Source organism: Aplysia californica, unplaced genomic scaffold, assembly GCF_000002075.1.
Source record: "Aplysia californica isolate F4 #8 unplaced genomic scaffold, AplCal3.0 scaffold00140, whole genome shotgun sequence".
NCBI lineage: Eukaryota > Metazoa > Mollusca > Gastropoda > Aplysiida > Aplysiidae > Aplysia > Aplysia californica.
The window spans coordinates 440,226-452,851 of record NW_004797410.1 but is presented as its reverse complement, the minus strand read 5'-3'; the positions used below and the strand labels follow the sequence as shown (position 1 = coordinate 452,851).

The 12,626-nt window shown below is 38.9% G+C and overlaps 1 protein-coding gene across 1 annotated transcript in view; it reads right to left on the bottom strand.

Moving 5' to 3' along the window:
* The window catches only part of LOC101856096 (centrosome and spindle pole associated protein 1), a gene marked incomplete in the record, with an annotated part of 163,640 nt that overhangs the window by 83,546 nt on the left and 67,468 nt on the right, over positions 1–12,626 (bottom strand). Inside the window, 6 exon segments of the mRNA XM_035969359.1 lie at positions 476–541; positions 4,701–4,703; positions 5,596–5,649; positions 8,686–8,772; positions 9,694–9,813; positions 11,615–11,707. Of these exon segments, the coding sequence (XP_035825252.1) occupies positions 476–541; positions 4,701–4,703; positions 5,596–5,649; positions 8,686–8,772; positions 9,694–9,813; positions 11,615–11,707 (423 nt within the window).

Below are 12,626 nucleotides of genomic sequence, written 5' to 3'. Positions count from 1 at the left end.
CCAAGAGAGAGAGAGAGAGAGAGAGAGAGAGAGAGAGAAAGGCCGCCGCTTCCACCACCATCACCATCATCATCATCATCATCATCATCATCGTCATCATCATTGCATACACCATTTTAAAAAGTTGAGACTTGGTAGGATTTTCAAACTATTTTATAACATGTTCAACGCCCCTCCACGGGCTTCCTCGGGAACATTCCAAAAAATAATGTAAATAACTAATGACTACACTATCTGTAGAAACCAAAGTACATACACCCACGTCGCAATGCTAAAAGGTGCGGTGAACACAAATCGGAAAGGCCAGAGAAAGGGGAACAACTAGAAAGGCATCATCATCATTAGATATAATCGCAATATCATTATTTTATTAAAAGTATTATCATTATCCCCGTTATCATTATATGCAATTGAGGTTCTCGTCACCGTTGACCCTTTGCAGCTGTTGGTACTATCACTATTACCAAATGTTTACCTGTTGGATCTTGTTCCGCATCAGCTCGTTGTACTCCTTGTTCCTCTCATCTTCCATTTCCCTTTTCTGTTTCCAAAAAGAACAATGACCAAATAACCACATGATTTTATTTTTTATTTTATTTTTTTCTCAGACGTAAATCATCAAAACATGTATAAATAAACGATGAAGTGTTATTAAATTGCACGCATGCGTTTTAAGTTAGCTTTCCAAAACTGACTCTCTGGGTACATAGAGACGGACATGACGGTATTCACTTCAATACGATCAGTACTATTGTCTTGGCATTTCTGCTAATAAAAGAAGTACAGTTCGAAATACAAAAAGATTCCTAATGAAAACACGCAGACACGTTGTGTAAATGACACACACAAGGACACGGTATGTCTGGTAAAACAAACACACGGCTGGAAAAAAAGAAACTTTGTTGTAAGGGCAGGTTCTTTTTGAAAATATATGTTTAATAACTATCAGAATATGTCACGGCAATTCTATGGAGGGAAAGTGCATGTCATATTGCTCTTCCTTTAAGGAAATAATATTATATCACTGTTATCGATTAAGTACAGAGAGAGAGAGAGAAAGCCAGTAAAAACGGCAATACCTGGTATCCGTTAAGTTTGAATGAAAGTCAATGAAACATGGGAGGCTCATTCTGGGCTGTACATGACAGACAGATGGGAAAGCAAGGGATGCCCTGAGCATTTAAAGTGGTAAAATCACATCCATTTTGAGTGAAAACATTTTAGAAGAAGGCAAAAGTCGAGTTGAGACCAGGAGGTATAACTGCCAATAAGCACGAGTGTTATTGAGTTTTGTTTTATTTGACAGTTTGAAACCGCAAAGGAAGTTTACGAAACGAAACGACAAACTCATTCAAGAAACAAAGAGGGAAGACATGGGGAACAATACGAACGGAAAGAAAGAACCGGGGAGCTTGGATTAGAGAGAACAAAACGCAAGGGCTGCCCCACAAAAGGACAGAAAAAGGAAACAATAGACAAAAACACAGACAAAGGGACAAACGGCAATGAAAGCATCAACTAGAAAATGGCAGGTTAACATTAAAAATGAGAGAGAAATGGGCAGACACAATAAGGATGGACGTGCTGTAGCCTTGAATGGAAGAGAAAGACATGCTAAGTCTTTAGGGAAGCACGGGAGCTTGAGGTGAGATAGAGTATCACACACTTGTCTCCAGAGACAGTTATTATTACCAGTGTCTTTCAAAAGCTTAAAATTTGAATGAGAACCAAGACATTTATATTTTCTTATTTGTTATCAGTTATGTGATCAGAGGATAATTTCTTTTTAAATAGCTGATTATGCAGGCAGTCCCTAGGCCTGCTAGAACAATTTGGTTCAGCTCCTCGCCACCTCCTAAAGATCGTTTCACTCGGGCCAAAAAGTTCAACGAGAAACTCTTCTTTACGATCCAGCTTCTATCAAAGAAAACTAGGCAAATAGTATTGTACTTAGAACTGTACAGGAACTACAGAACTGTCAGGTAGCAACAGAATACTTTATTGTCATTTACACACTATCCATAGAGAACATACTTTTTTAAAACTTTATAACGATCACATCTCGAACATTTACATTCAGGCCTATTGCAAGAGAGAGTCTTATTTACTACACCCCAGCACAGGGTACACACAAGACATAATCATGACTTGTGCCCTTGGCGTTCCTCCACTCCCCGTGTCACTACAATATATTATTGACATATCCCAGGTCAAAGTCACAGAGATGAGACGTCCAAGATGACACACAACATTCAGTAAAGAACAGACAGAAGTGTAGAGAAGGAAAAGATGACAGTTTTCGGGGTCACCATTCTGTCAAGGAAATAGAGTGAGAATTTAGAATGTCTACACATTCCGTCCGCCTGCACCACCAGTGACAAAGAAGTGATGTAAAATGGCAGGTTAGAAAGTTAAACAATTAAATTAAAGAGGCTTATATGAAAATATACATGCAAAAGAGATTTTTACAAAGCTTCGTCATGCAAATGTAGAAACGAAATAAAAACTAGGATTTCCAGCGTAAGGAGCTAACGGGTCATGCTATCACGAGCAGCGTCCTTAAAACAGATCTATCAAACAGTCTTTGGGATTACACAATGAGCTGTTCCAGCTCTTTCCAACAAAGTTAGGCTGTCTTACACAGAAGGGACCTCTGATTCAATGAATGCCTGTCACCGACCCGACAAGACTCAGCCACGAGGGCGGATTAAAATGAAAAATTAACAAACAACAAAAGGTTTTAAAAATCATGTTGAAGATGCGAACAACTACTGTATCTGTACCATAATCTAATTAGATACCAACTGAGTTATTTATATACCAGGAAAACTCCATAGTGCAAAGAAAGTTTTCTCAATCAACAGAACATGCTTCCAGAGAATGTTTCCAAAGTGCAATTCCATTCTTTGTCTACTGCATGTCTTCTATATATATATAGAGAGACAATATATATATATATATGACTACGGGTATTACACCATAAATTAAAAAAACAAAACGAAACAGTGTTGTCAACGCAGCTATACTAAAAGAAAAAAGAAGCAAAATAACCCCCCCCCCCCCCCACCAAAAAAAAAACAACTGTCCCTGCAGAGCCGTAAAAGCAATATGATAATGTACTCATTCCCCCCCACCATAGCAAATGTCCAAAGTAAAACCACAAATAGAGGTAGTCTAAGGACTTGGTCAGAGTCAGTCAGTTCTCTGGAAAGGCTAACAAGGATTACAATGAATGTTTAACACCGCCTTGTCGACACAATTTAAATAATTTAAAAGTCAGGCTGTTTTGACCAGGAGATGCTATTCTGAGTAATCGAGAGACTCTGGTACAATTATTTGATCTGTTGCCTGCCAAAGTCGTGAAAAACAATCTTATCCAAAAAGATTCTGCAAGTTCAGAATGCCGAAGACCGACTTCTCTGGAAACATTTTTTAAACTCTAAAAACGAAGAAAGTAGCATGCCATTATTATCGTATGGAAACCTTCCAACTCTTTAAACTTGAGGAAAAGACATTAAGAAAAATAATTTTTATAACGGAATTCACTATCGATTTACATATAATTGGAATAATATTAGTCTGCTCCTGGTAGCATTTCCTTGTAACAGTTGCATTCGATAAACAAGACTTAGAAAATAAATTCTCTATACTAACGACTATAGACGAAAATATAAATATGTTTAAAAAAACAGAAACGTAGTCACTGACTTTCATCTACTTCCCGCACCATCACAACAGTAAACAGTATAAAGTGAAAAATATTATACATCTTGGCACAATCAAAATCATGCAATCAATTCTACAAGCAGGATTAAACCTTTGGTCTGCCAAGATTTGAGATACGAGACATAATATAAGCCGTTAGCGCTAATGGGAGAAAGCCGTCGCTGTTTTCTAGCATTGACAAAGTCTACACTAAACTGAAAAGAACTCTATACATCTGTATACATCTGTCGTTAACAGGCAGAAACTATGGAGTAATTCCATGAAACGGGTGATAGAAGCAAAGAAAATATGCGTTAAAAACGTCATCTATCTTCTGTGACATTAGGGCGATATAACATCAACTTTCCCGCATACGGGTGAGTCATGGGTGCCAGGCGCCATAATAGCTAAAGGCATTATAATGCTCTTCAACGCCCACTGGTGGAATGCGCGATGCAACAGGTCTGTAGCTGTGTCATTTTTAAAAATTTTTTTTTTTTGGGGGGGGGGGGGGGTGTTGTTTCTTTTGTTTTATTTTTTCTATGCTATGTCTGTCCGTCTAATTTTCATTTTGGGAGTTTGGGGCAGGTTCGGATTTTAACCAAGAAACTGAGATTTCGAGAAAAATATAATTAAATGGACGCATGCCTATACACTGTAACGTACCGGACACAGAACTTCATCCCAAAAAAGGCAAAACAGAATAGTTTAGGTAGATTCAGCGACTAGGTGCTTCCAACGCCAAGTGACATTCTTTCATATTGTACGGTGACAAACAACCCGAGACCGCCGCTGGGCGAAATAAATAATGTTAATGCTGGGACTACGGGTAGCTAGACTTACTCTTGTGAATCTATTCTAGGATGCATAACTGATATTAAAAAGAGTACATGATGTAATAATGTAAAAATTCAAGGCATACAAAAACATTCTTTTGTAATATCTCGAATGATGAAAAAGAGAGAAAGAAAAATCGAAGGATATTCCTCTCTTACCTTCTGCATATGAGGAAAAAAGTATTCAAAGGGATAAAAACAAAAAACGATAAAAAATGTTTCACACATGGCACGTCTAGTTCGTAAACAAACTCACACAAAAACCAAAAAAAATAACCATTGAATTCAGAAGGGATCCTTTCTATACCAAGAATTAGCCTAAATGTCCGTTTTCCCCAAATTCTTTAACTCCATTGGCATGTAGTAAAACAAGTAAACTTAAGCGTCCTCAAAAGTAACCAAATGAAATCAAGGCAATGTACACATAGCCATGTGTATCCTTTGTGTACTAAATATCAAAGTTATCAGAAATTCTACCAATATAGCTCAGTGTAATGCAATAACAGAAATGCACTTCAATATAATTCAGAACAAAAAAATCCCTACAAGTCTCTGAATATATTTTAGAATACAATCTTCGTCTTAGAATAAGACTACCATTGGAAAGCCTTGAAATTGCATAATAGATTCGAAATAAGCGGCTATATGGATGCCGAAAACTGAAATCATGTCTCCAAAAATGCACTCCACTCAGAAGAGAGCAAACAAGAAAATGCATGCAAAACTGAACATAAAGTTATCACCACACACCACACACGTCATTACTGCGCTACTCTTTTAGTTTATGCCCTACATATCTCCCTATTCCTTTCACCCCCCTTTCTACCCCCCCTTTTTTCCGACCCTCCAAAAAACAACATGAAAGCCTGATGATAAGTAGATTACATAGGAATACTATGTAACCAACAAGAAGAATGGAGTCGTTCTTCATTCTTCGATATGTAGCAATGCCTTCTTGAGATTGTGTTGCGCGTTTGTCCGTATGGAAAGAGTAGTGCGTCCAACAGTGCAACTTCATAAGTCAATCAAAGGTCAGGAGCATACAACAACTTACCTGAGCAGAATTGGAATACCGCAAGCCCGGCAGAGTAGCGAAAGTACCTTGTTCCTGGATGAACGATAGAGATAAATCTAGAATTAACTTTGTGGAATAATAATATCGTAATTTCTTATATCACGCAAACAACAGCCGCGCTGTCAAAACTGAAGCCTATTTGGAGGGACAGAAACATCACACACTCAAAAATCAGACTAAAGCGCTCACTGGTCATCTCAATATTTGTATACGCCTGCGAGTCGTGGACACTAACATTAGAATTAGAGAAAAAGATTCAGACCACAGTGGTGAGATGTTACCGCAGACTCCTTGACATCTCGTAAAAAGACCACGTTTCAAATGCTGAGGTACGAAAGAGAATCACCAACGCAGTGGGGCATGACCACAGTGAAGAGGCGAGAATTAAAATGGCATGGGCATGTCACAAGATCCACAGAACTTGCCAAAACAATCCTGCAAGAAACCGTACAAGGAAAGAGAAAGAGAGGAAGGCAGAGAAGGAGATGGGGGGACAATATTACAGAGTGGACAGGAAAGACGATGGGTGACAATCTGAGGAAAGCAGAGGACAACAATAGATGGTGAGAGCTGGTTTTCAGAATATGCAGTGGTGTCCCCACGGTGCCCCAACCACGGGATAGAAGAAGAAAAAGGAGGAGGAGGAGGAGGAGGAGGAGGAGGAGGAGGAGGAGGAGGAGGAGGAGGAGGAGGAGGAGGAGGAGGAGGAGGAGGAGGAGGAGGAGGAGGAGGAGGAGGAGAAGAAGAAGAAGAAGAAGAAGAAGAAGAAGAAGAAGAAGAAGAAGAAGAAGAAGAAGAAGAAGAAGAAGAAGAAGAAGAAGAAGAAGAAGAAGAAGAAGAAGAAGAAGAAGAAGAAGAAGAAGAAGAAGAAGAAGAAGAAGAAGAAGAAGAAGAAGAAGAAGAAGAAGAAGAAGAAGAAGAAGAAGAAGAAGAAGAATTTCTTATTCTTAGCCTATGTTTTTCTCTTCTGTTATTTTGAAGTTGTCTGGGGGGGGGGGTCGGAAGTTTTTGTTTGTATGTTTGTTTGTTTGTTTATTTATCTGTATTCTTTTATTCAAACACAAGTGACTGAATAACTGGGTGGAGACAGACAACGAAAGGATAGAGGCACAAAGAACCGTGTGGTTGTTTGTGTTTCTATAATAAGTACCTGTGCGTGAGTGCGTATGCGGTTGCGAAAGTAAGCGGTCGATTTTAAGTATCTGCATCCAAACGTGTCACGGTGTGGTGTGGTGTGTGTGTGTGTGTGTGTGTGTGTGTGTGTGTGTGTGTGTGTGTGTGTGTGTGTGTGTGTGTGTGTGTGTGTGTGTGTGTGTGTGTGTGTGTGTGTGTCATTGTTGTCTTTTTTAAGTAGAGGGTTTTACTGTGCTCGCAACTGCATAAGGTCATATGAGCGCCAAGGGGTGGGTGTCAACAGATAAGTCCTTACAGGGAATCAGACTTATTCTGCTCACCTCTCTAGCTTTAACAGCACAAGGTCTGCTTCGACTATCAAGGCACCCCGGAAATAGCAGTTCACAAGAGAATGACGAACATACACAAGAAGTAGAGGAAAATGACAATAGTAAGGATTAGGAAAGAAAAAGCAGCAGTTCCCTGTTGCAGATCAGGCACAGTTATGAGCGAGACATGATGAATCAGCCCATTTACAATTCTACTGAGCTTGAACGAGAAATGTCCCCCTTTTGGGAATGGCCAAAAGACACTACAGTCAGTGGCACTGCCCCGGAGGGTTGTGTTGTCTTGTGAGTGCACGTGGGTATGTGTGTATTTGTGAGAGACAGACAGACAGACAGACAGACAGACAGACAGACAGACAGACAGACAGACAGAAACGGAGACCGATACAGAGACAGAAACAGAGACAGAGATTGATATAGTGGTAGAGTGACATAATGAAATAGCGTTAATACAGAAAAAAAATAGAATATAGACATATACTTATGCACAGTATTCAGGAACTACTAATATTTTTTTAACTCCCCGAAAATACAACGATTCCATTAACACCAAAGATTTAGGACGCCCAAGTGATACATAAACCTACATTGTTTTTAGAATACTGTTTGATTCCGATTGAATTGGACTCCGAGATTGGACACTATGGTAGTTTGTATTCATTTTTTCAAACAGTGATTTCGAGGTTGTGTAGCGTCATATTTAAGAGCACTCCTCCCTGGGACGAAGGAAGTTTTTTTTCTTGTAATTGTAGACATTTTACGCCCCCATCGACATTATTTATATCATATAAGAGGCGGGCTTCTTCGATTTTGCCTATTAGGGCTAACCCCGAGTGAGAGGGATACAACGTCCCAGTAAACAGACGGACGGGAGATACTTGATAAAAATTCTCCTCACAGGAGAATCAAACACGACTCCTGTGTGCGTGCAACAGCGAAGCACTTAGCCGCTACACCACAGACGCTAGTAATGTTCTTACTGCCATCCAACTTTCAAACAATAATCGATGAGTAAAGTACACAATGTAGAAAAAAACAATACTCTGGTCATTTAAAACGGCACCAGACCATTGTGAAAGAGGTTCCTCAAGGAAGGATGTGGGGCAGGAGAGCCCGGGAAAGACAAAGAGTAACATGGGCGGAAAACGTTAAAACATGGACAGGCCTGGGTATAACAGAAAGTACAAGGGGATTTCGCGACCGTGAAGGAAGAAGGGTCCATAAACGTCTACCTTTGAGTCAGATATGACACCTTCAGGTATTCCAGATAAAGTGCACATGACAACGTCTGTCATAACATTTCGCTTCCACAGAATTACAAAGTTCTATCTGCTCAGTACCTAGCTTGAGAAATTCGACATAAAAACATTTAAGCTTCACATCAAGACAAGCTTTTCCGAAAGCATTTCTTTGAATATCTTGATAACGACTCAGAATTATCTCAAGATTTTACTAGAGGGGATAAAACATTTGGTTTTTAATCTCATGGTCATAGTAACTCAAAACGGCCAAAACTGTGTGTGTGAGAGAGAGAGAGAGAGAGAGAGAGAGAGAGAGAGAGAGAACTTTGTAATTCTGAGGGAGCGGTTTGGGATCGCGCCTGTCTTACCTGTCCTGACCTCTTCCTGCCCTGGTTCTCCGCCTTGCTGGCCAGGAACTGGTTGTACTCATTGTTCCTCTCCTTGATCTTCTGCAGCTGGTGAACAATATACGCCACGTTTAGTTTGCTTCTTTCTTTTCATTGTAAGTTTAACTTGCTTTTTTTCTTAAAGTCGACAAGTTCGTAGTTTACCCTTTCCACCATATTATCGCAAACCCCTCCCCTCACCCCACCCCCCACCCCCCCCAAAGACCCAAATCTATCAGAACCAACTGAGTTAGAATACTTACTTATTCTCACCCATATAGTCCCTATGGGATTGACTGGGACATGGGCGGATGGCCAGGGGAAAAGGGTGGTTGGAAAGGGAGGGGGGGGGGGGGGTAATCAAGTCCAATGCGCAAAGGTAGGAGACGTAAATTTGTTAAGAGTGAAAAAAAGATATGCACGTGAGATATTTACGTCGATGTATCATATCTACCTCATTCCTTACTTTTTCTTTTTTGCTTATTACTCAACCATCAGATCAACTCCCCCCTCCCCTTTTTTGCCCCCCCCCCCCCCTATTTTTACACTAACCTGTTCCTGCAGTCCAGCTAGAAGGGTTTAGACCTTATCAAAAACAAACAGTGAGTAATAAAATTTAGTGGGTCAGCACGGGGACTACAAAATTTGGCTATGAGCTAATTGGGAAGACAATACTATTTTTGAAACAAAAATATTTGCATCGTAGCTGCCCTGCCATAATTTGATGACAAGCGGAGGTCCCATTAAAATACTCAAGATCATTTACTTTAAACCAAAATAATTTTGAGAAAACTCGTTTCTAACTTCTCACTTATTTAAAAGAGTACCCCGAGAATGAAAATATAAACAATTAAAACTTCATGAACTCTGTACCAGAAAATCAAATTTGTTGAATGCAACTTGAAAATTTAAAATGCAATACTATTCGAAGCACCTCAAGAACTCTTGAAACTGAAATACTTCAGAACAAAACCTTTGAACAATACTCACTGAATACGGTTTTATATCTAGATCATCCCACTTCTTTAAGTTTTTCCTAACAAGAACCGACTGACCATCGATGTCCGGTACGCAGGAATCTTCAAGATCGCCAAGATCAATGTTCAGCGCCTATTCATCCCAGAAACTGATTAAAATCATAACGCGCAGTCTAATCCAAACTAACAACTTTTTGTAAAAAATATATCTATTTATTTAGATATAGATCTATTTATTTTTTCATTTTTTTATTTATTTTTTTATTTTTTTATTTTTTTATTTATTTATTTTTTTAATTAATGTTTTTTTTTTGTTTTTTTTTTGGGGGGGGGGGGAGTCAGTCTTGATAAAAGCGCAGGAGGAACAAGAAATATCAAATAGGTAAATAACTGTAGAGTGAGCAAAGGGGAGCATTGGCCAAAATAGAAGTGTCGAGAAGGGTGGAGGCCAGATAACTGTAACAAACTGCGAAGCATTACTTTTTTAATATAAAGACAGAATGGTAGTTGGTTTGTGTTCTTTCGTACAAGACTAGATGGGGAGATATAATCGATGTCAACAGAAGTAAACAGACTTTTCTTCCCTGTGATAAAGGAAAACTTTTTACCACTGGCCACTGAAGTACAACTCTCAAAAAATGATCATGACAAACAAATACCCTCTAATTTATTTTCCTCTCTTTCTTTCATTCCTCTGCCCGTTAAATATTCATTTTCTCCTTCGTTTATGCTTGTTTCCATTTACTTATTTATTCATGTATTCGTTTACGTAACTGCAGTTGAAGAAATTGTCTAAGACGGTCAACAAATCGTGTCGAGGAGAAAAGTGGCCGTCTTAGACAAGTAACTGTCTTACACAGTGTCATTATAATGTAAATTAAGCGAAAAGGAAGAAATGGGAAATGTGCGTTTGCACAGGTGAAGGTCTAATACAGGAGGCTGTTAGAGCAGGTTTGACTGTATTTGCATAATATAATAATTATATCCATTCACTTACCAATTCAAGCAATGATTATTGTGTACGTTTTATTTCGAGTATGTATTTACTCGTGTGATCGTCCATTAACCACTTGTTTATTCATTCATCTATTCATCCATTTTTCACATCCACCTAAACCAATATTTGGTTGTAGGAAATAGACGGTAAAGTTTTTGCCCCCTTGTTCAGTTTCTTTGAAAGACAAGGAGAGTTTTCTCTATAACCAAACAATAAATATATACGCCAATGAAACCAAACATCTCCCATAGGTAGAGCAATGCCCATTTTTTGGTGTAGGTCAAGACTTCTGGAAACCCCTGAAACCTGGGTTAGCCCGCTTGTTACCGACCATTTGTGGTGAAGCGGTTAGACGCTTCATTGTCTTACGCAGAAGACCCGAGTTCGATTCCCCTGTGGGGAAAATTATTATCGGGTATCTCATCTGTCTTTCTGCTGGGAAGTTTTATATCTCTCAGCCTGTGCTGGCTCTGACACGCAGGGCTGAAACCCACTTCCCAGATGACCTAAATTGTGTCGATATGGACATCAAAAACACCGTGCAATTGCCCCACTCATCTTTCGTAAGACTAAGTTTAGTTTTGTTTTAGTAGAGGTTTTATGGCGCTCGAAACTGCATAAGGTCATGTGAGCGCCAGAAGATTAGAGAAGTTACAAGAGAGTAACAAACATAAAAAAGAAGAAGAGGAGATAAGGACGATAGATGTTTGATAGGAAAGAAGGAGCAAACCACACCAGAGCACCCGCCAACCACCCACGTAAGAGTAAGGAAACGCAACCAGGTCATATACATGCCGAAGATTAGAGGTGATACAAGAGAGTAACAAACACCCCACCCAAAAAAAAGAAGGAACAGCGATAAAACCAATAGATGTTTGATAGGAAAGAAGGAGCAAACCAAACCAGAGCACCCACCAAGCACCCACTTCCCACTCACCTTAGCAGCGTCACTTTCGTTGGTTGTCAGGGTAGCCTTGTACTCATCTGTCTGCTCCCGCAGGCTCGGGCCGCCACGTCCCTGGTAACCCCTCTGGAACACGTCACAAAACATGGCAGACGTCAAGAATCGTAGACGAACAAAATACATGCTCATTTTGAAAACCCTTTTGGTACTTTCATAATACTTAAACATAAAATACTCATGTTCAAGCGTTTTCTTAAAGAAACAACAACGCCAGTGCTTACGATAATTTTGAGCAAAGTGTTTGAGGCGTGATAAGGCTCGAGTCTTGTGAACTCTTACAAATTAACTATGTGTATATCATTTCCATTTTTATGTGTTAACAATCAAATAAAAAATAAAAAACGTGATATTACATGTTTTAACGTAGTAATTCCAGCTAAAACAACGTTTCACATGGGAAAGTAGATTTCAAAATAAAAATGTAAGACAGTTGTATCAAAGAGCATTACGTTTCTTTATGTGTAAGTATTAACATTTTATCTTATGGACAAAGCATCTACTTGTTGTTTAATTAATCTGAATAATCAAAATGATACGTATGCAAGCAAGTCTTTTTGGTACAGATAATTTACGCTCGGCGTAAATCAGTGAAAGTAAATTTCGTGAAAAGAGAAGGGCGATGCTCTCAAGTATAAACATGATAAACTCAAAACTTATTCTTATCAGACATTATAATAATAGAAAGACACTTAACAATTCTCTATATAATTTATTCATCAAGTAAGAATCTAGGAGGAAATAATACTACATTACCGAAAGTGGTACTACCCAATGATTTACGAATAATGTTGCAATTTATTAGTGTAAGGCGTTATGTTGAAATTTTGCAACTACATAGAAATATGACACACGAACTTTATGTCTTCTGTTAAGTACTATCATCAGTTGGTGTGTTACTTTGACCTTTTGGTGTGGTTTTTTCAAGTTTTTTTTCTAAAATATGGGGACTGTAAGCAAGAAAATAGATGGGAAATGGGGTCTGGAA